This window comes from Cnephaeus nilssonii (genome assembly GCF_951640355.1).
Source record: "Cnephaeus nilssonii genome assembly, chromosome: X".
Classification (NCBI taxonomy): domain Eukaryota; kingdom Metazoa; phylum Chordata; class Mammalia; order Chiroptera; family Vespertilionidae; genus Cnephaeus; species Cnephaeus nilssonii.
Window position 1 is genome coordinate 76,917,830 of NC_137071.1, and position 25,906 is coordinate 76,943,735.

At 38.2% G+C, this 25,906-nt stretch overlaps 1 protein-coding gene across 1 annotated transcript in view; it reads right to left on the bottom strand.

Annotated features, from left to right (window-relative positions):
* Positions 1-25,906, bottom strand: part of GUCY2F (guanylate cyclase 2F, retinal) — a gene marked incomplete at both ends in the record, with an annotated part of 149,662 nt that overhangs the window by 66,676 nt on the left and 57,080 nt on the right. The window contains 5 exon segments of the mRNA XM_079764569.1: positions 5,291-5,374; positions 5,378-5,467; positions 8,511-8,570; positions 20,030-20,136; positions 23,597-23,718. Of these exon segments, the coding sequence (XP_079620695.1) occupies positions 5,291-5,374; positions 5,378-5,467; positions 8,511-8,570; positions 20,030-20,136; positions 23,597-23,718 (463 nt within the window).

A 25,906-nucleotide genomic window follows, 5' to 3' on the forward strand; every position in this document is an offset into this window, starting at 1 on the left:
AGACAGAGGAGTGAGACCCTTATCCTGCCTTCCCCTCCCTATGTGACCAGGGGGATGACCTGAGGGAACAGCCAAGATGGCGATTTACAATCCCAGTCTCCCCCTCAGTAGGAGAGCTTTCTTGATAAGGCTCCAACCACCATGCGTCCACTGCGCCACCAGAAACCAGCTGCAAAAGGAGTTGGAGCAGTAGAAAAAAAGAAAGTTAAAACATCTGCAGGAAGAACCATGTGACTTAGCTGACTAGCTAGACTAAAAGAAGGGGGGGATGATTTAAAAGTCAGCTATAGCTATCTGGGATAGGGAGCACCTGGCTGGCCCTGGGGTGCTTTCAGCAGATGGAAGATTTCCAAACCCTGGAGCCCCAATTGGACTCAGAACTTAAATAAAGCCTTCAATATTCAGCAAGGCAAAGAAGAAGGGCCTTCCAAATTTTACCAAAGACTAAAAGATAAAATGAGAAAGTACTCTGGGCCGGGCCCTGAGAACCTGTTAGGCCAAGAAATATTAAAAATTACATTTTGTCACCAATAGTTGACCTGACATTTCAAGAAAACTGCAAAGGTAGAGAACTGGAAGGATAGAAGTGCAGAAAAGCTGTTAAAAGAGGCTCAGAAAATCTATGTGCATAAAAATAAGAAAGGCAAAACCAGAAAACTAACATAATGTTCACAATTATAGAACAAGTGGCCTAGGGAAGGGCTGGCCCAGAGGGCCAGAAACAGAAGCCACAGCAGTAACCTTAACATGTTATCTCTAAGGGAAAATCTGGCAGTTTAAATCCAAGTGGTGAGAGGCCTGGGAACAGCCTGCTCACTCCCCCCGCCCCCACCTTTTCTCTAGCCTCATATGCCTATACATAATTTTCCAAAGTCTTTGGTAACTTAAAGGCTTTGGAGCATTGCTGGGTTAAATAATAAACACCTAGAATATTTTTTTAAAAACTGAAATATTGATTGCTAGACAAGTTTTAATTCACCTGCTCTTAGCTTTTATTACAGAAGGTCTCTTGTACTTTGTTGAAGGTATATTTTCTTGAAAGTAAGAGTGCATTTAAAGTGTGTTCATAAATGCTAATCTAAGAAATACTGGCTGTTTACTTTTTGGTTATCATTGAAAAATTAAGGTTTCCAAGAGTGAAGAATTCTAATACATTTTAAAGAAAAAAGAAAGAGAAGGTCTGTACAAGTTGCTGATGATATGACAGAAAGAAAGAATATTAGAGTAGAAATACTTAATGGAAGGACTGAGGCATGTTTATCCATTTTGAAAGAAAAAGGTGGTTTCTAAAGGTGGTTATTTTTGAAAGTTGTAAGAATGTCTGTGGAAATTATAAGAAGTTTATAAAAAGAAATGTTAAAAGGACATTGATTAAATGATACAGGCCAGTAAGCCAAGACAAGCAGAACAGCGAAACTGAAATAGTAAAACAGCAATTTGAAGCATCTAGAAAACGCTATCTTCCCTAAACCAAGAGCACTTAAGAGTCAATGATTTGTATTTTGCCTCCCTAAACAGAGGGTAAATAGCTTATGTCAAAGTACTCAGGGAGACTGATGGGAAAAATCTAATTAGTGTCATTTGCTGTCCACACCCAAGGACAAATGAAGTTAGAAAATCAGCCTTATTTTGGTTAGTTCTTTTCTAGTAAAATAATTATGTTATATTAATCAGTTATTTAACAAATAAAAAGGGACCATCTTTTAATCATGGGAACTGAAGTTTGCTAGCCTATGTTCCTGTCTAATACACCTTAATATATAATCTTTTGGTAAAATCATGTTTGACAATCCTTCAAGGGTTTGAATTTTTTTAAATTTCTTTATTGATTAAGTTATTACATATTTGTCCTCATCCCCCCATTACCTTCCCAACCCCCCTTACTCATGCCCCCACCCCCCTGTTGTCTGTGACCACTGGTTAGGCTTATATGCATGCAAGGGTTTGAATTTTAAGAAACGTTCTCTTGATCTAAAATTGGCTTTAGATCATTCCAATAGGTTCTGAAATGCCTTGAATGTTTGTTTCCTCTCTCATGAAAGAAAGTTTTATACTGAAGGTACATAGGAACCTTTGTCAAATACAGTCATAACTAATGGTTATTAGTTATAATATTATAATATGTTGGGTTTTACAGAAAGGACAACATTTCATGTCATCTGCATTATAATAAAATCCATAAACATCATTTTAAATTTTGTCTTGTCATTTGGAGACAGTTACTGTTTTGTTATAACGTATTTGGAAAATATTACATCTTTTGAAGAGTCCATGGAAAGGACTGGCAAGGAAAATCAGACAATCTTAAAGTAAGTTAGTGTATTTTTCTCCCTCTGAAATTTGGCAATACTTAATGAATGAATCATGGCAATGCATTTCTTTGCATAAATTCAATAAAACCAGTTTCTAATGGTGGTTTTATTGACCAAAAACTTTGACTGGAGTATCATGTTTTAAAGAACCCTGTATGAACTCTGAAGACTTGAAGCCAATAAGAGTGCCATGGATAAAGCCTGGTATCTTGCTTGATAGCCCTGAAAATGGATGATGCTGAAGCATCAGGTCCATACCCTGCCATCGCTGGCGGTTGATCAGAGTGGAAGGGGAGCAACAAGGGTGCCTCTGTGTCCCTGCAAAATCCCCATGCACTCTAGGCCACGACAAGTAGGAGAGCTGCTGAGATGGGCCTTGAAGCCTAGGGCTTGGGCCCGGGTGGAGTCGCTGCAGGTGAAGAATTCACCTAACCCAGCAGATACTGCAGGTAGACCTGATGGCAGCTGGATGGCTTTGCTTCCTGGCCCTATGGGGCACATTGAGACTCAATCATGAAATTCCAACAAAGGTGGTCAGATACCATTCTTTTGTTTATGCAAACAATCAGGCCAAATTGAATGCAATAGATAAATTGGTCTTAATTTGGCTCTTTAATAAACATAAGGGTGATTTTAAGGAGAAAAATTCTATTTCAAAAGGAGTTATTAGAACTGAAATGTTTTCTTTCCCTTCCACCAGACCATTTGTTGTAACTCTTGCTGTTCTAATTGCTCAATAATACTAAATTTTATAAGTTTGTCTCCGCCAGGTCACAAGCCCACCTTCTTCCATGCCCAGACTTCATCATCCCTCTGACAGACAGCAAGGATCTCTTGGCTCTGAAAGAAAACTCCATCCCTCTTCAGCATGGAAGTAGCCAGAGGAGCCCACCGACACTCACTTTCCCTGAAAGAATTCAGAGCCAGGATCCTTGAGGGGATGTGTTAGGCAGTTAGACAGACATGAGCAGAGCAAGGATGATGGGCCAACTGGAGAAGAAATAGATGGAACCCTGAGATGTGTTTCTTATCACGCCAACTGCTCTGAAGCTGGAAATGAAGAAACCTGTGTAGACTCACTCTCCCTTCCTCTAAGAAAGCCAACAGGTTTTAGAACAGCTAATAGAGATAGAATCAGTAAGCCCTGAAGCCCCAGATGCTACTCCAGACCAGATCTCTGGATTGCCAGTACAATCCCTTGGGGGATGAAGATGAAAAAGACTCGAGCTGCTGAACAGCCTACTCCCTAGCTTTGAGCCTTCTATTGAATCCCCAAGGCTGAAAATCTTCTTGAGAATCAAGGGTTAAATAATGAAGAAAATAAGACATTGGGGAGGGGGGTGCTAGCAGCCTGACTCTGTATCCCTAATGCACATTCCTGTTAGCCTGTAGTCTAGTCACTGCCCCTTCCTTAATCTTCTGGTCTTGCAAGACCTGTTTACCTAAATACTCCCATTTTACAGAGGCCATAAACCATGAACAATATACAACCCCCCAAGGGGGTTATCAGCGCTGATACCAGACCAGGCCTTTAGGTGTGGTCTCACGGCCCCCATCCCAACACAGGGGGCTTTTTGCAAAGCCCGTGAAAGTTCTGGAAGTATGATCCATATTTGGGGGACAAAGAAACCTAAGGGTATAAAGAGAAAGCTTTCTCCATATTGCTTCACTCAGGATTTGGAAATAGGTTTCTCTGAGTCATGGTACTAGTACATCTGGAAATAAATGGGTTTTTCCTGTAATTTTTGGTACTCCTGTGTATTTTTCAGTTGCCTGGTAAATTTTGTAACATTATCAACTCTGCCACTTAATAGGTGGCTGATAAATACAGGTGAAGGCAAAAGTAGGTTTATAGTTGTTCACATAAAGGCATGCAGTTTATAATTATTATAATAGTTTTATTAACTCAAAAGAATGTCACAATGGCAAAGTGCACTTAGGTACAATCTCATAAGTGCTCAAATTGCTAGCCTTCATTTTTTATACATTCTTGTAGTCTACTTTCTATACTCTGTGTTTCATGTACACACAAATGTAAACCTACTTTTGCCCACCCCTGTATTTATTAAGCACCTACTATGTGTGGCAGATACTACATAAGAAAGTACACCTCATTTAGCTTCTCTGCGCCTCTGTAAAAGGAGGCTAATCACATTTTATAGATAATTGGAACAAGATAATGTCTATAAAAGCTAGCTTGAAAAAGGTTAGGCCATAATACAAAGGTCAAGACAATGATCAATATGCAAGAAGCTCAACAGGTCATTGATTATCCAGATCAGCCTCATAAAAATCCACATAGACAAAATTTGCATATTATTCCAGGGAGTTCATGGACTCCTGTGAAGCCCATCCATGAACTGTCTTGGCTGTCAATAATTCTTGCCTCAGAAAATGAATGTGCTGCCTAATAGACCCAATGGTCTTTCGTTTTTCTTGTCATGCTGAGTTCCATATCTACACCCATGGTGTGCAAAGACCCATCATCCAGTTCTAGACTGAACCACTTGTTAGAAGGTTAACCCTTTACACTCGCTTGCTTTTTTTCTCGAGCTGCTACTGATGCTAACTGTGTCGAGTCACACTCGACATCCGAGTGCAAAAGTTTAAAGCCAGGAGATGGGACTAAGCAGCACCAAATAATCTGGAAATGAGCACTTTCCCTCATCCAGAAAGCAAAGAAGTGGAATGGAAGAAAGGATTACTGAAAGTAAAGACTGCTCAATGCCAATAGGAAGTAAAATATATATATATATCCCTCAAATTTGGGTGAGGGGCAGGGCAAGTAAAACCTTTCTATATCAGTACCTTATAACAGATATGGGCAAAAAGACTGTGAGAAGGGGTGGGAGGCATACCCTGGGAAGGAAGGTAGAAGAGTGAGATCATCACAAGGATCCAAGGAAAACAAAACATACGAAAATATTTAAGTTCTAATCCACAAGGAAAATTCAAGATTTCCTCAGTTTTCCATTAACCTTAATGAGATCCAGCAGGAGTGATGATTTAAACATCCAGTCTAGTTTCACATCTTCATTCATCAGTATGTCTTCTAGACTCCTTCAGAAACAGATTTCTGTCATAATGGCAAACTTCCCGGAATCATAGAAGAAGCCCAACAAAGGGTTAATATATTCATGATGTAGGTCCTTTATCTGGAAACAGAAGGAGAGAGAGTCGGAACTGTCCTGTCTCAATTAGGGACCAGACTTTATGGCACATACCCTTTTTCACCCTTTTTATGATTGCTGGTTGTGGTAAGCAGAATTTTGGCCCAATAATCTCCAAACCCTAGTGTTACTCCTGTGATTGTGCTATGTGGCACAAGGGAGAGTATAGAAGTGGGCTTAATCTAATCATGTGGGCCCTTTAAATCAGAAAAGAAGGAATGAGAGGAATTCAGAGATTCAAAGTGTGAGGACTCAATGCTCTATTCTTGGCTTGTGGACTGAGGAAGGAGGCTACAAACTGAGGAATATGGGTAGACTTTAGAAGTTGGAAATGGCTCTCAGCTTACAGCCATCAAAGAAATGGGGATCTCAGTCCATCAACTGTATAGAACTAAATTCTGATGACATCCTGAATGAGCCTAGAAGTGTTTTCCCCCCAGAAACTTCAGATGAGAGCCCAGCATGACTAACACTTTCACTTCAGCTTGTGTGATGCTTAAGTGGAAGACTCAACTGAGCCCACTTAGACTTCTGATATACTGAACTTTTAGATAATAAATGGGTGTTTGTTTTAAGCCACTACGCTTGTGCTATTTGTAGTGGCAATAAGGATTCTAATCGCTAATTTCATTTTGTGTGTGAGACGGGGAGGGGAGTGGTTTTCCACACAACCAAGCAATTCTCTGACACCAGCTGGGTGTCCAATAACTCAATTCGATTCTGGCACTATATACCTGGAGATAGAGTCAGATCCCACAGGTTAAGGGTTCAATCCTATAAGACTATTCCAATCCACTTGAGACACCAATCATAAATCCAGGTTAACTGGGTTTTAACCAACCAGCTGTATAGATTGGAAGTTTAATTAACCCCTCTTTGGGTTTATTTAATTTGCTACAGCAGCTCACAGAACTCATAGAAACATTTTTCTTACTAGATTACCCGTTTACGATAAAAGGATATAACTCAAGAACAGCCAGATAAAAGAGATGTATAGTGCAAGGTAGGTGGAAAGGGCACAGAGCTTTCATGCCCTCTCCCAGCCATTCTCTCTAAATTTCCATGTGTTCAGAAACCTGGAAGCTCTCCAAACTGTCTTTTTGGGGTTTTATGGAGGCTTCATTACATATGCATGATTGATTAAATGATTGGCCATTGGTGACTGATTCAACCTCTCTCCCTACTCCCCTCCCCCACAGTCAGGGTGATGGAACTGAAATTTCCAACCCTCTAATCACAAGGCTGGTTCTCTTGGCAACTGCTCTCATCTTTTGGTGCTTTCTTAGAGTCACCTCATTAACATAACAAAAGGTACCTTTATAATTCTCATCACTTAGGAAATTTCAAGGGTTTTAGGAGCTCTGTGCCAGAAATGGGGACAAAGGCCAAATATATATTTCTTATAAATCACAATATCACAGGCAGTGGTAGAAAAAGAGTGCAATGGTCAGAGGGAAATTTCAGAGAGGGATATTTCTTAGCACAGTAGTCGGCAAACTGCTGCTAGCGAACCACATGCAGCTCTTTGGCCCCTTGAGTGTGGCTCTTCCACAAAATATCTGTGCGATTGAAATGTACAGTGTGATTGAAACTTCGTGGCCCATGTGCAGAAGTCGGTTTTTGGCTCTCAAAAGAAATTTCAATCGTTGTCCTGTTGATATTTGGCTCTGTTGACTAATGAGTTTGCCAACCACTGTTTTAGCATATCGTAAATGAATACTGGAACTGTGGCCTTCTTCCAGATTCTTCGTGGACTCTGTGGAGTGAAACTCAGTGACCCAGGAGGATTAAAGAAGGTTAATACATTAAAAGCTGGAATAGATTGCCTATAAAATTTGTTCCAGAAGAAACACCTAGAATTTTGGCTATATTTTCTCTTTGCAACTATTAATTTCTTCACTAATGTGAGAAGCATTTAGTATGTGCCCACAATGCACAAGACACTGGACTTCATGCTAGAGATACAGACATAAACAAAATAAAATCACAGTCCAGCCTAAACCAGCTAAGGCAGACATGGAAAATCAGCCCACACATAGCAAAGTGGGCAACTTTTTCTCAGGTTTCATTGTAGCAGCTTTTATGGACCAAGTAACCAAAACTATGGGGCTCTGAACCACTGTTGAAAGACAGAGTACAAAGTGGTTGTCAGAGACTGCTAGAAGTTCAATACAAATCCACTCTTTTTTCTTATTGGAAAACAACTAGTGCACATTTTCTAGCCTAGCTTGGAGCTAAGTGTAGCCATATGACTGAATTCTTAGCAATAGAATATGAGAGGAAGTGACCAGTGATATTTCTAGTCTAAGGTTTTTGCTATTTTCCCAGTTCAATAGATGAATGCAGATGATGACAAGGCCCTAGGAGAGAGCAGAGTCATAAAATAGTAATATATTAGGCCCCTGAATCACCATATTAGAAGAGTCACCAGCCAACTAATGAAACCTAACTTATACTGGTCTTTGGATGAAAAACTTGTGCTGTGTTTGAGACATTAAATATTTCAGGGTGTTTTGTTACAACATCTAGCTTTACACTAAGAGCCCTAGTATGGAAAAATTTAGGCCTAAATTTTCCATAGATCTTTACAGTCATATGTCCTCAGTTACAACCAAGAGGGCATACATGCAGTCATGCCCTACTCATATTCTGGACAAACCCAGGAAACAGAGAATATTTGGAACACCTGTGATAGCAAGATGGTCATCTGAACATTTACTGGGTAGGCATGTACTTTACCTCTGCCATATCTCCCTAGCTGGTTACCATCAAAAGTTCAAGATTTGAATGCGTCCTGTCACCCAATAATTTAAGTTTCACAAATCTTTTATGTTCAAGGAGGAGTCAAGATTTTAAACTGAACCCTATTACCCTATTTAGTTTCTGTCCAACCCAAATCTTCAGGCTGCTTTATTAAATAAACCACCCAAGTATTCTTTGAACATAATTGATGGGATTGGGAAATAATTTTTTTATGTAAATAGAAAATGTTAGTTATTTTAGAGAACGGATTGGTTTTATTACTTGCACTTGATTTGATGGACTTAACATCTCCAGAGGGGAACTTTTTCAGCCACACCCAATCACCCTAAAAGAAAAGGTAGAGAATGGTAATGAGACTTAGTTGCTTTAGCGCTGTACAGCAAATGTCCCTTCCACATGAAGGGTTTATAGTTAGACCATCAACTTAAACAGGCTTTATTCTTCTTCTCTCATCCTCTGCCCATAGACATTCTGTATTCTGAGCTAAAAATGAGGTTATACAGAGAAATTAAAAATTCCAATTAAGCCCAGCCAGTGTTGCTCAGTGGTTGAGCATCATTGATGTTTCTTTCTCTCCCTCTCCCTTCCTCTCTGAAATCAATAAAAATATATTTAAAAAATTAAAAGACGAAATTTATTTTTTTAAGTTCCAATTAACTAGAGATAGAAAAACAATTGAAGGTATTCAGACCCCCAGAAAGGAATAATACCACTCTCTGCAAGAACTCCCTTAAGTAACTGCAGAAAGTGCTAGGTCATTTCATTTATTCATAGTGATGTAGTACCCGGTTCCCTGTGATTAATGGTGATAGTTGGTGGTTGCAATTCTCACTGCCATGAGGCATCTGTAGTGGGAGACATAGTGCAGCAAATGTTTCCTGCATTTACCTTCATCCATTTTCTCTTGTGAGACAGGCCATTTTGAGGGCTTCTTATGCTTTAATCATAAACCAATTAGCTTAAATATAGATTAAACATTTTTATTGGGATGCACAAATGTATTACCATAGTAATATGAGCAACTTAGACTCTTTCAAAAGTCTATTTCTGAATTTTTAAGTATAAAAAAGCAATTTGTAAGGTTGCTGTCAAGTAAAAAACAACAATTATTTTATTGTCTTCACTTTAACACTGGTAACTGATAATTTTCTTCTACATGCATAGCTTCAAGAATTCATCAGTCATCAAACTCTATTTAGTTTCTGTCCAACCCAAATTTTAAAAAAAGCAATACAAATATAGATTCTTCTCCATAATAATAATAATGCCTTATATTTGCACAGTGCTTGCTACTCTTCAAAGTGCTTTCACATCTATTACCTATAGCCTGGAGATTCCATTTCAGGCTGTACCAATTTGTCATTAAGTAGAGATAATAAAGCAGAATATGAGAGTGCAACCATTCTCTCATTAAGGAATATCCAGCTGTGGTACTGCATCTGGAGACTTGCCAGAGGCAAAGGCTAAATAATAGGAGCTACAGGCATCTGAGTTTCCTGCGCACACTTTGTGTTAGAAGACATCTTCTAGCCAAGGAACTCAAAACTCTAACTATGAAATGGCTCTTGGAGGCCTTCAGCAGCTGAACAAAACGGTGCCAGTCAGGCTCAGTGCCCACAGAGTTCAGAAAGGTAGTCCAGGATCAGTGCCTGGCAGCAGCCAGTCAAAACATCAAAGGCAGCCTTCCTGGTCTTGTACCTAGCAATTCTTCAATTGTGACCCGGTGCAGCTGTATCATGGTCACCTGGGAACTAGCTAGAAAGGCCATTCTCAGGCTCCTCCCCACACTTACTTAATCGTAGAAGTCATGAGCTTGAAGTTTTAGCATTCTGAGGACTTAAGCCTTTGGAGGGGTCAAAGCTTAAGCTGAAATGAGAATTCACAAAATCAGCCAAAGTGTGGGATATGCCAGTGGGCAATAAAGCCTTCCTAGAGCCTTTGCAACTCAACTATATTACTCGACTCATGGTCACTCCTAGCCATCATGGCACCTTTGTGCTAATTAGAAAAGGGTGCTTTCCCTCAAGTAAAAATAAAAAATAGTTATTTTTACAGCCTGTGGCAGCCCTGTGATGTTGAGCAGCAGCCACAACTATAAACACACATGGATACACCACACTCTCATTTACTCATACATCTTCCAAACACCAGGGAATACTTTCCACTAGTGGCATGAATACTCTGTATACCACCAAGCCCTGCCTGCCAGGTGAGGCCTCTTTGTCAGATTTGGAGTCAGGCTGTAGAGATGGGGTTGAGAAGCTAAAACTGTATCTCCAAGAATATTAGGCAGGAGAAAGGAGTAACCTCAAGAAACTCCTGGGGTACAGTCAAGATAGCACATAGCCAGGTGCACATATGTTTACCAGTGACTATATATGTGCATGGGCTGGTATGCTGGTACAAATGTAAATATGAGAAGGTGCCCCTGACACCTCATTCCAAAACCAGGCTAGAAGGGCAGAATCTCTGCCTGCACCTGCACCCCTCTCATAGAAGTTAGTATATTTCTACAACATGAATGGTACCATCTGAGATACGGTGCCCTTGTGTAAGGCACAACCTGAACATCAGTACTGATAGCCCTGACTCTGCCTATACCCAGTACCAGATACCTGCTTCCTGAAGTCAATCTTATTATAGACACAGTTTAGCCTTCACTCTGGCTTATTAGCTTTTACAGGTAGGTAAGCAGAGCTTTTTTTTTCTCCTGCCAATTCATTAAATTTGAGAGCTGGAAAGGGTCTTGGGTATCCCTAGGCCAATCCCTTCATATGATAATAAAGAAACTGAATCCCAAAGAGATTAAAGGACTTTCCCAAGGTCAGAAAGCTAGGTGGGAACAGAACCAAGTTCTTCCATTTCTCACTTTGTTGCTCTACTTCCTTGGGCTTTCTTTGGTTTAGGGGATTTGTATGTATTTGTTTTAAGATTTAAATAATTCTCACAAATTTTATAAGAATATTTTTATTGAGTCTGTGTGTGTCCTACTTCACAAATAATGAGGGAAAGGGAGGAAATAGTCAAGTTTTATCTTTACCACACATGCACTATTTGTTTTGAGGTGTGTTTTTTTTTCCTTTTAAGAGAAAGAATGATAAAATACTTCACTCATCATTCACTTTTTAATTAAGAGGAAGAAACATCAAACTCTATCCACTAAAGTTTTTAGAAGTAATTTAATGTCCATTAGTTTTGAACCGAGGCCATGGTGTATTAACTAAGAGTCAAGAGAACTAGGTTCTAGACCTGACTCTGCCTCAAATTTAGGGGTGGCCTTAGGGTAGCCACTTAAATGGCCTAAGCCTCAGTTTCCTCACTGATACAGCTGGATGACTTAGATGATTTATTAGGTCCTTTTCAGATTTGATGATTTCATTCTATAATGAGAGAGGGAGAGGGAGAGGGAGAGGGAGAGGGAGAGGGAGAGGGAGAGGGAGAGGGAGAGGGAGAGGGAGAGGGAGAGGGAGAGGGAGAGGGAGAGGGAGAGGGAGAGGGAGAGGGAGAGGGAGAGGGAGAGAGAGGTGTTTGGGGAAAGGAGAGAGGAGGAGAGAGAGCTATAAAGAGTATAGAGGAAGGACGGAAGATGGGAAAAAAGGCTCTGGAAAAGGGAGATGAATATGAAGGATGTGAAGGGAGAGAGGGTGAAATGAGAAAGAAGAAAAGAAAGGGAGAGGGCTTGAGAGACAGATGGAGTCAGAGAATGGAGGATGATCATTTCAGTGGGTTCTCTCTGTGTGTGGCAGGGTTGTAATAATGCCCATCTCAATCCTCTACCTTAGATTGTGGCTATTAGAGCAAGATCACAACATGCTCCCACTGTATCTGCATTCACAATTCTTTATCCCAAGAGGTCTGCTCATCTGGCTTTCCTTTCACATCTCCAAGAGAATATGAAATAAAGGTTGAATTTTCTATGAAGTTATGAAGGATATGCATCTGTGTGTACAATCAAAGTATGAATTTGTATCAGTGTAGTACACTGTTATGGCATATCCTTAGAGAAGTCTGTCTTTTCCTATTAGGTGTTTGTTACTCTAGGCACATTTTCTGGAACTTCTAGATCTTTCAATAGTAATTCTCATGAAAATTTGATTTATTTTTTTAATTTCTTTATTGATTAAGGTATTACATATGTGTCCCTATTCCCCCATTACCCCCCACCCCCACATTCATGCCCTTACCCCCCTGTTGTCTGTGTCCATTGATTAGGCTTATATGCATGCATATAAGTCTTTGGTTGATCTCTCCCCCATACCCACACCGTCCCCTACGTTCCCTGAGGTTTGATGTTCTGATCGATGATTCTCTTTCTCTGGATATGTTTTTGTTCATCAGTTTGTGTTGTTCATTATATTCCATAAATAAGTGATATCATGTGATATTTATCTTTCTCTGACTGGCTTATTTCACTTAGCATAATGCTCTCCAGCTCCATCCATGTTGTTGCAAATGGTAAGAACTCCTTTTTTTACCGCAGCGTAGTTCTCCATTGTGTAGATGTACCACAGTTTTTTAATCCACTCATCTGCTGATGGGCACTTAGGCTGTTTCCAGATCTTAGCTATGGTGAATTGTGCTGCTATGAACATAGGAGTGCATATATCCTTTGATTCGTGGTTCTAGTTTCTTGGGATATATTCCTAGGAGAGGGATTACTGCGTCAAATGGGAGTTCCATTTTTAGTTTTTTGAGGAAACTCCATACTGTTCTCCACAGTGGCTGCATCAGTCTGCATTCCCAACAGCAGTGCAGGAGGGTTCCTTTTTTTCCGCATCCTCACCAGCACTTGTCATTTGTTGATTTGTCGATAATAGCCATTCTAACAGGTGTGAGATGGTACCGCATTATTGTTTTGACTTGCATCTCTCGGATGATTAGTGACTTTGAGCAGGTTTTCATATGTCTCTTGGCCTTCCTTCTGTCTTTTTTCGAAAAGTATCTATTTAGGTCAGTTGCCCATTTTTTGATTGGGTTATTTATCTTCCTTTTGTTAAGTTGTATGAGTTCCCTGTAAATGTTGGAGATTAAACCCTTATCATTGATATCATTGGCAAATATGTTCTCCCATGCAGTGGGCTTTCTTGTTGTTTTATTGATGGTTTCCTTTGCTGTGCAAAGCTTTTTATTTTGATGTAGTCCCATTTGTTTATTTTCTCTTTAGTTTCCATTGCCCTAGGAGCAGTATCAGTGGAGAAATTGCTCCGGCATATGTCTGAGATTTTGCTGCCTGTGGATTCCTCTAGTATTTTTATGGTTTCCCGTCGTATGTTTAAGTTCTTTATCCATTTAGAGTTTATTTTTGTGTATGGTATAAGTTGGTGGTCTAGTTTCATTTTTTTGCATGTATCTGTCCAATTTTCCCAACACCATTTATTGAAGAGACTGTCTTGACTCCATTGTATGTTCATGCCTCCTTTGTCAAATATTAATTGAACATAGTGGTTTGGGTTGATTTCTGGGTTTCTATTCTATTCCATTGATCTATATGTCTGTTCTTGTGCCAGTACCAGGCAGTTTTGAGAACAGGGGCTTTGTAATACAGCTTGATATCTGGTATTGTGATCCCACCTACTTTCTTCTTCTTTCTCAGGATTGCTGCAGCTATTTGGGGTCTTTTTTTTTTATTCCAGATGAATTTTTGGAAAGTTCCTTCTAGGTCTGTGAAATATGCCATATGTATTTCAATAGGAAGTGCATTGAATTTATAGATTGCATTGGGTAGTATGGACATTTTGATGATGTTGATTCTACCAATCCATGAACACGGTATGTTCTTCCATCTGTTTATGGCTTCCTCTATCTCTTTTTTCAGTGTCCTGTAGTTTTCACATATAGGTCTTTTACCTCTATAGTTAAGTTTATTCCTAGGTATCTTAATTTTTTTTTTTGGTGCGATGGTAAATGGGATTGCTTTTTTAGTCTCTCTTTCTGTAAGTTCATTATTGGTGTATAGAAATGCCACAGATTTCTTGGCATTAATTTTGTATCCTGCTACATTGCCGAATTCATTTATTAAGTCTAATAATTTTTTGATGGAGTCTTTAGGGTTTTCTATGTACAATATCATGTCATCTGCAAATAAGGACAGTTTTACTTCTTCTTTTCCAATTTGGATGCCTTTTATTTCTTCTTCTTGTCTGATCACAATGGCTAGTACTTCCAGTACTATGTCGAACAGGAGTGGTGAGAGTGGGCATCCCTGTCTTGCTCCTGTTCTTAGGGGAAATGGTTTTAATTTTTGTCCATGGAGTATGATGTTGGCTGTGGGTTTGTCATATATGGCTTTTATTATGTTGAGATATGATCCTTCTATTCCCAACTTGCTGAGAGCTTTTATCAAGAAAGAGTGTTGGATTTTGTCAAATGCTTTTTCTGCATCAATTGATATGACTATGTGATTTTTATCTCTCAATTTGTTTTTTTTCCAATTTTTTTAATTAAAGTATTATATGTGTACATATCTTACCATTGCCCCCCCCACCCCACTCCCATATATGCCCTCACCCCCCAGAGTTTTGCGTCCATTGGTTATGCTTATATGCATGCATACAAGTCCTTTGATTGATCTCTTATCTCCCCCATCTCTCCCTAACCTTCCCCCTGTAATTTGACAGTCTGTTTGATGCTTTACTGTCTCTGTATCTATCTTTTTGTTCAATTTTATAATGTTCTTTATTATCCATAAATGAGTGAGATCATGTGGTATTTTTCTTTCATTGACTGACTTATTTCACTTAACATAATGTTCTCCAATTCCATCCAGGTTGCTGCAAATGATGAGAATTCCTTCTTTTTCATGGCAGCATAGTATTCCATTGTGTAGATGTCCCACAGTTTTCTGATCCAGTCATCTGCTGACGGGCACCTAGGCTGTTTCCAAATCTTAGCTATGGTGAATTGTGCTGCTATGAACATAGGGGTGCATATATCCTTTCTGATTGGTGTTTCTAGTTTCTTCGGATATATTCCTAGGAGTGGGATTACTGGGTCAAATGGGAGTTCCATTTTCAGTTTTTTGAGGAAACTCCATACTGTTCTCCACAGTGGCTGCACCAATCTGCATTCCCACCAGCAGTGCACGAGGGTTCCTTTTTCTCCGCATCCTCGCCAACACTTGTCCTTTGTTGATTTGTTGATGATAGCCATTCTGACAGGTGTAAGATGGTACCGCATTGTTGTTTTGTTTTGCATCTCTCGGATAATTAGTGACGTTGAGCATGTTTTCATGTGTCTCTTGGCCTTCCTTCTGTCTTCTTTTGAAAAGATTCTATTTAGGTCTGTTGCCCATTTTTTTATTGGATCATTTATCTTCCTTTTATTAAGTTGCATAAGCTGCCTGTAGATGTTGGAGATTAAACCTTTATCAGTGATGCCATTTGCAAATATGTTCTCCCATGTAGTGGGCCTTCTTGTTGTTTTGTTGATGGTTTCTTTTGCTGTGAAAAAGCTTTTTTTTTTTTATGTAGTCCCATTTGTTAATTTTCTCTTTAGCTTCCACTGCCCTAGGAGCAGTGTCAGTGAAGAATTTCTTTTGGCATATGTCTGAGATTTTGCTGCCTGTGGATTGCTCTAGTATTTTTATGGTTTCCCGTCTTATGTTTAAGTCCTGTATCCATTTTGAGTTTATTTTTGTGTATGGCGTAAGTTGGTGATCAAGCTTCATTTTTTTGGATGTATCTGTCCAATTTTCCCAACACCATTTATTGAAGAGACTGTCTTTATTCCATTGTATGTTCATGCCTCCTTTGTCAAATATTAATTGAGCATAGTGGTTTGGGTCAATATCTGGATTCTCTATTCTGTTCCATTGATCTATACGTCTGTTCTTGTGCCAGTACCAGGCTGTTTTGAGAACAGTGGCTTTGTAATACAGCTTGAAATCTGGTATTGAGATCCCTCCTACTTTATTCTTCTTTCTCAGGATTGCTGTGGCTATTCGGGGTCTTTTTTTATTCCAGATGAATTTTTGGAGAGTTCTTTCAAGGTCTGTGAAATATGCCATTGGTATTTTAATGGGGAGTGCATTGAATCTATAGATTGCTTTGGGTAGTATGGACATTTTAATGATGTTGATTCTACCAATCCATGAACATGGTATGTTCTTCCATCTGTTTACGTCTTCCTCTATCTCTTTTTTCAGTGTCCTGTAGTTTACCGTGTATAGGTCTTTTACCTCCTTAGTTAAGTTTATTCCTAGGTATCTTAATTTTTTTGGCGCGATGGTAAATGGGATTGCCTTTTTAGTCTCTCTGTCTGTAAGTTCACTATTGGTGTATAGAAAGGCCATAGATTTCTTGGCGTTAATTTTGTATCCTGCTACATTGCCGAATTCCTTTACTAAGTCTATTAGTTTTTTGACGGAGTCTTTTGGATTTTTTATGTACAATATCATGTCGTCTGCAAATAAAGACAGCTTTACTTGTTCTTTTCCAATTTGGATGCCTTTTATTTCTTCTTCTTGTCTAATTGCAATGGCTAATACTTCCAGTACTATGTCAAACAGGAGTGGTGAGAGTGGGCATCCCTGTCTTGTTCCTGTTCTTAGGGGAAATGTTTTTAGTTTTTGTCCATTGAGTATGATGTTTGCTGTGGGTTTATCATATATAGCTTGTATATGTTGAGGTATGAGCCTTTTATTCCCATCTTGTTGAGAGTTTTTATCAAGAAAGGGTGTTGGATTTTGTCAAATGCTTTTTCTGCATCAATTGTTATGACTATGTGATTTTTATCTTTCAATTTGTTTATGTGATGTATCACGTTTATTGATTTGCGGATATTGTACCATCCTTGCATTCCTGGGATAAATCCTACTTGGTCATGGTGTATGATCTTTCTGATGTACTGCTGGAGCCGATTTGCTAGAATTTTGTTGAGGATTTTGGCGTCTATGTTCATGAGGGATATTGGCCTGTAATTCTCTTTCATTGTATTATTTTCATCTGGTTTTGGTATTAGGATGATGTTGGCTTTATATAAGGAGCTTGGAAATGTTCCTTCCTCTTGAATTTTTTGAAATAGTCTGAGGAGGATAGGTTTTAGTTAAAATTTGATTTATTTTAAACAGAAACTAGACAATAAATCTTCTTTAAAGCACTCTTAATAGCCCTAACCAGTTTGGATCAGTGTATAGAGCATCGGCCTGCAGACTAAAAGGTCCCAGGTTCGATTCTGGTCAAGGACATGTACCTTGGTTGCAGGCACATCCCCAGTAGGAGATGTGCAGGAGGCAGCTGATCGATGTTTCTCTCTCATCGATGTTTCTAACTCTCTATCCCTCTCCCTTCTTCTCTGTAAAAAAATCAATAAAATATATATTTTTTAAAACACTCTTAATAGAGGACAATTTCAGAAGGAACATTGGACCTCATTGTTTAATCTGTTGATTCAATTAACTTAGGCTCTCTCCCAGAGTCCTACTCAGCCCTAGGTAGGCAGTTTTCTAGTTCCAGCTGTCTTTCTTTGCACCCCATCATCAGCTTAATATTGAGTTCAGTGTGTGGTATTATTCTCATTAACACTCCTTTGGGCAGATGAAGGCCCCTTTTGACCTATATAGTTTAGAAATACTCATCTGACTGACCAACAGTCATAACGGGAACTAACTGAACTTTCTGCCTCCTTCCCAAATGAGGACATATGTGACATATTATTAAAAGCCAGTTACATACAGATGTTTATTTTTTCCCTTCTCAATTCTACACTATAACCTTCCAACTCCACCCAATAAAACATACCATAATTCAACACATAGATTCTTCCATAGTATCAGAGAATCATAGCATATATGAGCCAGAAGAGGCCTTAGAGATCTATTTGTCTAGCAATTCTCAACCCTGGCTGCACATATAGGGGAAATTTTTAAAACTACCAAATGCCTAGGCCCATCCCATATCAAATGAATAAAAGTTATTAGCCTGGGCATAGGTATTTTTAAGTTTAATCTGGAGATTCTTTAAAATATATCTTATTGATTTCAGAGAGGGAGGGAGAGGAACAGAGAAATAGAAACATCAATGATGAGAGAGAATCATCGACTGGCTGCTTCCTGCACGCCCCCCACTAAGGATCGAGCCTGCAACCCGGACATGTGCCCTTGACCGGAATGGAACTTGGGACCCATCAATCCTTAGGCTGACTCTTTATCCACTGAGCCAAACCAGCTAGCGGTCATCTGGAGATTTTAATGAGCAACCAAGATAAAGAATTTAGTTCAAACCCTCATTTTGCAGATGGAAAACCAAGAGACTGCCTTAAGTAAGTAAGATTTATTTCAGAATATTGGAGGTGTCAATACAGGTATAAAACCATCAGCCCATTCCATTGACATTCAAAAGCTATATGATCATCTTGTCTGTAGTTTTTGAAAGAGTAGAACTGTCAATTTCCCAATACCTCAAGTTTATACTTAAAGCAAATTAAATTAAGAACAAGGCACGATCCAGAGGTTTACTGCCACAAATTTAACTCAAAGCATTCAGCTATTCTGAGAAAATACATACTATGCCAATTTTGGTGTTTTAGGACCCTGTCCATAATTTATCCAATGGAGGAGAGCATTCACTTTGAAAACCCAATGTGGTAGACAATTTAAAAACTGATTATGTCCTGTTTTGGACTTTCTTTGTAGTTACTATTGACGTTGAGAATGTTTGATGCTTTTGGGAGTACCTTCAAACAAAACAAGGAAACCACATTGGGAAGGCCTCACTTAGGAGGGAAAGAAAGACAGTTTAGTTTCCCTTTTACCCCCTGCTTAATTATTCCTGCTGAGAAGAAACCGTTCATCTCTCCAACTGATGCAAGATTTGTTCTGGTTGTCAAATTCCAGTATCTTAGAACAAGGGGTCAGAGGTAGCCTCTTAAAGCTTGAAAGACAGAAACTTAAGTGAAATAAAAAATATTTCTATTTTACACAGAAGAAAGTAACCTGTTACTTCAAGAGTCAGTACAGGCTAAAAAATAAATATATGAATACTTTAAAAAATAAATAAATGAATAATCTTTAGAATTATTATTTCAATAGTATCAGAGAATAACAGGTATAGGAAGAACAACTAGCATTTGAAGAGAAGGGTTTGTCCTAAACTCTACACAAACATTTATCTAGACATTCCATCACAAGCAATTGCCTTAGAAAGTCATTTCTTCTATTATTATATCTATATCTTCTGGAAGGAGTGATATTGTTAAGTGTTTGGGTCTCACAGGTTTTTTTGGGTTTTTTTTACATGTATAGTAAAAACATGGATAAGCCAATCTGAGAAAGACAAATATCACATGATCTCACTTATTTGTGGACTCTAATGAACAAAACGAATTTACCAAAAAAATAAGACCCGAAACATGGAGGCATGGAACAGACTGATATACCTCCATGTGGGGGTGGGGGGATGAGAAGAGAGAAACCAAAGAACTTACATGCATAGTCCACTATGCATGTAAGTTCTTTGGCCCATGGACACAAACAATAGGGTGGTGAAGACCTGGGGGAGGGGAAAGGTGCTGGGCAGAGCGGGGAAATGGGAGACATCTGTAATACTGTCAACAATAAAATAAAAAATTAAAAAAACAATGAACTTACAAGTAATTTGATTAGTTGCTGAGGACAATCATTGTCAAAAATACCAACCAAACAAGTCCATAATGGAATAAAAGACAAAAAACTGAAAAGACTTACCAAAAGTGTCAATATTTTTGCCTGCATACTAAATCTTAAGTCACTGCCTCATTTTAAAACCCAAGGAGGCAACAGATTACTATAGATAGCTGTTAATATCTTACCTCATAAATCGCTATGTTGGAGTTTTCATAGGTAGCTGGAGTTAGATTCCCTGAAGAAAAGGAGAGCCTTGGGGACCTCCCACTTTGGACTTCCCTTCTGATGTTATCTGGAAGCCTACACTGGCACAACTTTCTGTTTGTGAAAGGATTAGGGGGACATTTTGTGAACAAAATTCTCATGATTTAGGACAGAGTATTAAGCTATGGTATACTCTTTTTTTTTCTTTTTTATTCCAAAGAAAGTAACTATGTGAGTCAAACTCTGGAAACATGACATTGATTAATGTTCCATATCCCCCAGCACTTTTTAAGCCAGGGTTGGTACCATGCTTGAAATCCATATACCACAAAAGAAAGGTAAAGGTTTGCAGGTACTTCCATCTCTTAGGACTAGAATCATAGATTTGGAAGGGCAAAACACACACACACACACACACACACACACACACACACACACACACACACACAACTAGTCATAATTTAATCTGGGACCCTCATTTTATTTTAGAGACAAAATGAGAAAAATCTAGTATTTTGAAAGAAATCAATTGCCAGAACTAGGACAGAATCTGCTCCTAATGTGTTGAAATTCCAACAGCTCAAAATTCAAACAAGATGTAAAACTTGACTCTTCACATAACCCTTACATAAGAGAAAGGCCAGCGAGGAATATACTTCCCTTTCATTCTTTATTTTTCATATCTCAACAGGAGCATCTAGATCTGTATATTGAGATATAGATCTCTCCATTAAGAGCAAAGGAGAAAATAAGAAAATATACCCAAAACCACATACATTTGGGCTTCAGCTTTACTTTCCTCTAAAAACTTCCTTTCCTGACTTGACTTCCACTGACCTGCTAGTTTTATATTCACTGAAATAATTTTATATTCACCAAGAGTTTACACTTTCAGATATTCCATTTGCATGGAATTCCTGGCTTGGTTTATTGACTGATTAAACACAGCCAGCTGCAAGTTTGTGACTACACAGCAATTCAGGAAAATGTATGCCCCCTATCTTTTCCCCTCAAAACCCATGATACAAGCTGGCAAATGCCAAAATGTATCTGGAAGCCAAGAGCTATGTTCTCCTAGGGTAATGCCATCCTTTTCCATTTGGACAAAAACAGTTAAAAAATAAAAAGAACATTCTCTATAAGGATATTAATCTCTATTGCTATTAATTTAATTTTTCTCACTCATATGGTGAAAAGTGATGATGATTTTTTCCTCTCATTATGACAAAATATATGCAAAGTGAAAGAAAAGATCTATCATAATAAACAAGATTTGAAAACCCAAGGTATTTGTTAATTTGAAGGTAGCACTGTTCTGCTATTTATGGTGATCTTGTGAGAACCAGTATGGGACCCAAATGCATTATTTGTCTCAGTAGGAAAATGAGAAGGCATATATGGAGGCTTTATAGACATTACTTGACCATTGCAAAGCGTATACAAAGAAAAGGATAATTCAGTCCAAAACTGAACTATGTTTATTGTTTTGATACTTTTGAGCCAAACCATCTAGGCAATTGATATGAACTGTCATTTTGACATGGATAGAACCAAAGAAGTAAGGACTTTAAAAATAGATTTATTGAAAAAATAGATTTATTGCTTTTGATCAAAACTATACTCTATATTGCTACCTTTGGACACTAACTTCTAACTATCTGCTTTCACTATTGATCATCCATTTCTGGATAAAAATATTTTGTCACAGAATTGAATACTTGCTTTTTTAGTTTTGTGTTATGTATTGCGATTACTTTAGCCCTTGAACTTCAGTATTTTCCCTTTCTAATTGAGGTGGGAAATTTCATACAAGCATATTGAGTGTGACAAATCCAGACAAATTATACCAACTCAGGGTTCTCTGGTGGCTTCAAAAATAGATACTATCATCAATATATTTTTATGACATGAATGTGGAATGTGATTCTTAGTCAGAGTGACAATTCTGGCATTCAACAATACATTTCCAGGAATATGATATCAACCTTACAACAAGATCTGATTATTTAAACAAGTAAGATTTAGAATTGTAATTAAAATTAAATCAAACAACTGAACTTTTCATTTGATTCCAACTGTATAGGCTATTACCCTGTAAATACATTCTCATCTAGCCAACTAGTTAAATTACACCTTTCAGTGTCACATTTAGGCAAATAATCAGTTTGGTCACAAAGATAATTATCAGATCTGATACAAGAGTGTAGCAAAATTAAATAGGATATGGGAACAATATGAGGGGTTTTTATCCTCTCCCTACATTCTGCCAACACCATACTAGAATTTGCAAAAACTAAGGTCTTTATTTTGGTCATAGACTGGGTACAGAAAGGCACACTCTCCCATTACTAGCTATATTTTACAAAACTCTTCTTCACACATCTCCTTTTCAAGTTTTGTTTATTCTGTCTTCTCTACCTAGGATGCCTATAGGGGCCAGATGGGTGATATAAATTGACGAAATGGACTGAGTATGACAATAGAGTAATGGAAACTGTGTCAAACTGTAAAAAGGGCACCTACTACGTAGAGTTCCAATGAATTGTCACAATGATACCTAAGGTTGATAGAGTGTCCAACCTTTTAAAAAATACCCAGAAATTCAGAATTTTATGTTTAATCTCACAATGTCAAAAATCTGGCTACTAATTTTTGTAACCATAAGGGTCGAACAAAAGTGGTTACCAGTTTCTTACCTGTGATCTAGAAAAACCCTATTCTTCCTTCTTTAAGACACAGCTTCAGTGCTGGGTCTCTAGAAAGCCTTTATCCACTGATCTGTCTCATCTGAAGTACTACCATATTTCTAGTGTCTTTTGTACAATATGTCCATAATCTTTCTAGTGTAGTATGATATGACTCTCTGCCTTGACTCTAATCTCGTTAAAGGCAGAAACTATATGCCATCACTAGCACAGGGCCAGAACATATTAGAAGCCCCTCAATAAAGATCATGAATTACAACACAATCAAAATCAGAACAGAACCCCTGGTGAAACTCAACTATCTTTCACTAGTTGATTCATTAAAAAAAACTTTCATAAGCACCTATTATATTATCAGCACCATGTCAGGTGCTTTGGGCTAATATTAAAAAAAAAAAAAAAAGATGTGCCCCTGCCTTTGAGGAACTAGCAATCAAATGTTGAGTCTAAATGAACAAAGAGGGGATGCATAAAGTAAAAAAACACACCATTGCTCAAAGTCCACTGCATCACTTCCACATAACTGTTCTAAAACAGCACTATCCAATAGAAATGTAACATGAACCACATATATAGTTTTAAGTTTTCTAGTAGGCACATTAAAAAACATAAGAAGAAAAAATGTGAGATTAACTCTAATAATAGATTGTAACCCAATATATACAATGTATTATAATTTGGCATGTAATTAATATATTTTTAAATGTAATGAGATATTTTACATGGTTTTGTACTGTCTTCTAAATCCAGTGAAAATTTTATTCTTACAGCCCAATTCAGACTAGCTACATGTCAAGTCCTCAATAGTCACTTGTGGCTTGTGAATACCATATTGAATAGTACAGCAAGAGAAATAGAAGCTCCTTACCTTACTGCCAAAATGGGGATTGATAATTGTCACATCCTCCAAAGTCAGTAGAATTCTATTGGGTCCTTTAATCAAATGGATTTTATTTATATGACACCTGAAACAAGCATAATGTCGGCATAGAGGGCTGGATGCTTTCCAAACCCAGGGTAAATTTGTCTATGATAAAAGTTTAAAAATACACAAAATAATTGAGAGAATAACCACACATGGATCTTTTTCATAGTGCCCACAGCAAAGAGAGGCACCAACCCTGGTACTCACAACTTGCAGAGTTACAAAGACCAAAAGAGAAAAGAGAAAATGCTATTCAAGAGACATCAAAGGGAGGGGGAAAGTGTTGTATAGTATGGTATCTGAGATCAAAAAGTGGTATTCCTACATCAAGGGCACATTCAAAAACATAATGTCTGAATACTTTTAAAGAACCCAATGCCCTTTCTCATATGCCATAGCTTATTTTCTAATAATACCAGGGCCAATAATTATTAATCTTTATTTTATAGTCACACAAACATATTAAAGAAACAAATAAAAATTGAGCAAATTGTGTGAGGCAGAGCTGGAACTTGAATCCTTGGTCCCTGGCTGTGGGCCCAATTTTCTTCCCACAAGACCACTTGTCTTACAAAGTTGCATGTATGTGTTGTCAAAGCAACAGTTTGAAAAGTGGAAAAATTCAATTAGTTGGTTGCTTTATCTACTTGATTCCAAACAAGTGGGCTCTACCGTTGTTTTCTTTTACTGAACTCGTCTCTTGTCTGAACATTACATAGACACAGTTTAAATCTGATTCTCTGCAAACATGCCTGTTAATTTGCACTGAATGCAATTATTTCTTAAAAATCAATTACTAGACACATAGGAGTTTATGATGTATAACCACATAGCCAGGTAGGTCATCTCAGTTGAACTGATGGGACAACTTGAGGACCTGGAAGGAATCTTGGATTAGTCCATGTGGTTGTTTGCTTTTGTTCTGTCTTGGGTGTCTGACAGCTACAGTTTGGCTTTACTTTTTCTGTAACCCCTTAATGATTACCCTGTGGGATGTATTAAAGCTGAGTACCAGAGTGGGGAAAACAACTGAATCAAAGTGCTTTGTCAACTTGCTCTAAGAAATCTACAATGTCACTGTAGCTTTAAGTACCAGCAATTGAGTCAGTTTTTTCAGTGATTCCACTGATTTGTAAACAAATAATTAATGTGTTTCTAACTGTCCGCCAACAAATATGTCCATTATCATTGTGGGAGGTACAGCCCTGCAGAGAAAATTAAAAGAGCCCTGTAGTGAATTCTTGGGTAGACCACATGAATCTATTGGCAAAGTAAAACATCTCTCCCTAACTTATCTGTTTCTTATGTATAGGCAATTGTCTTAAAGCAGGTACACCTGTCAAAATAATCATGATGCAGAATATATTCAGGTAGAAAGAGAACTGGACTCCCAATCCAAAGACCTGGGGTATAGTGTAGATTCTGTCATTTATTAGCCAAATGACCTTGGATAAATAATTTAACCTCTTCATGCCCCAATGTCCTCATTTAAGTGAGATAATTCCCCTTGCATTATCTACTTTTATACTGTAGTTGTTTTGAAAATCAAATGAGATAATACATATGAAAGTGCCTTGAAAAGCATGAAGCACTATGAAAGTATAAGGCCTCATTATTATCATTATCATAATTAGTATTACAAAACACAGGAGAGCTTTATAGAAAGGAGAGGCAATCTGTTTTGGATGAGAGAGAAAGGAGGGGTTCAAAGAATCCTTTGTTTTGGGGTGGTTGAGTTCTTTGTATGTCCTTAATTCTGAAGAAAAAAAACTTAAACAATCAAAACATAGAAAACGAAGGAACAGAGAGTCACTCTCCTGCAAGTAATCACCATCTATTACAGAAACTCATCAGCCACTCAGCTCCTCTGATTGCAGCTGTGTGGGCAGAGAGAGGTAGGTAGGTAGCAAAGAGAGGGCATCTTTTGTGCTTTGTTAGCTGAAAACCAAGAACCAAGTTACTCTGGAAAATTATGTGCTCTTCTCCCCTTTCTGAGTTTTCTGTGACCACTCCAAGTACCAATTGTCTCAAACTCATTTTCCTCTCCAATCATTTTAATCTCTAATCATGTCCCTCTCCAATCAGTTTCCTCTCCAGTCTTCTTTGCCCTTCAGCCCACAAGCTCCAAACAAATGCCTGCCAAACCCATGATTTTTGTTTCTTTTTTTCCTCCCTTTACTAAGAATTGCAATTGGACTCACTCTAAGCCCAAAGAACCAGTGAGTTCC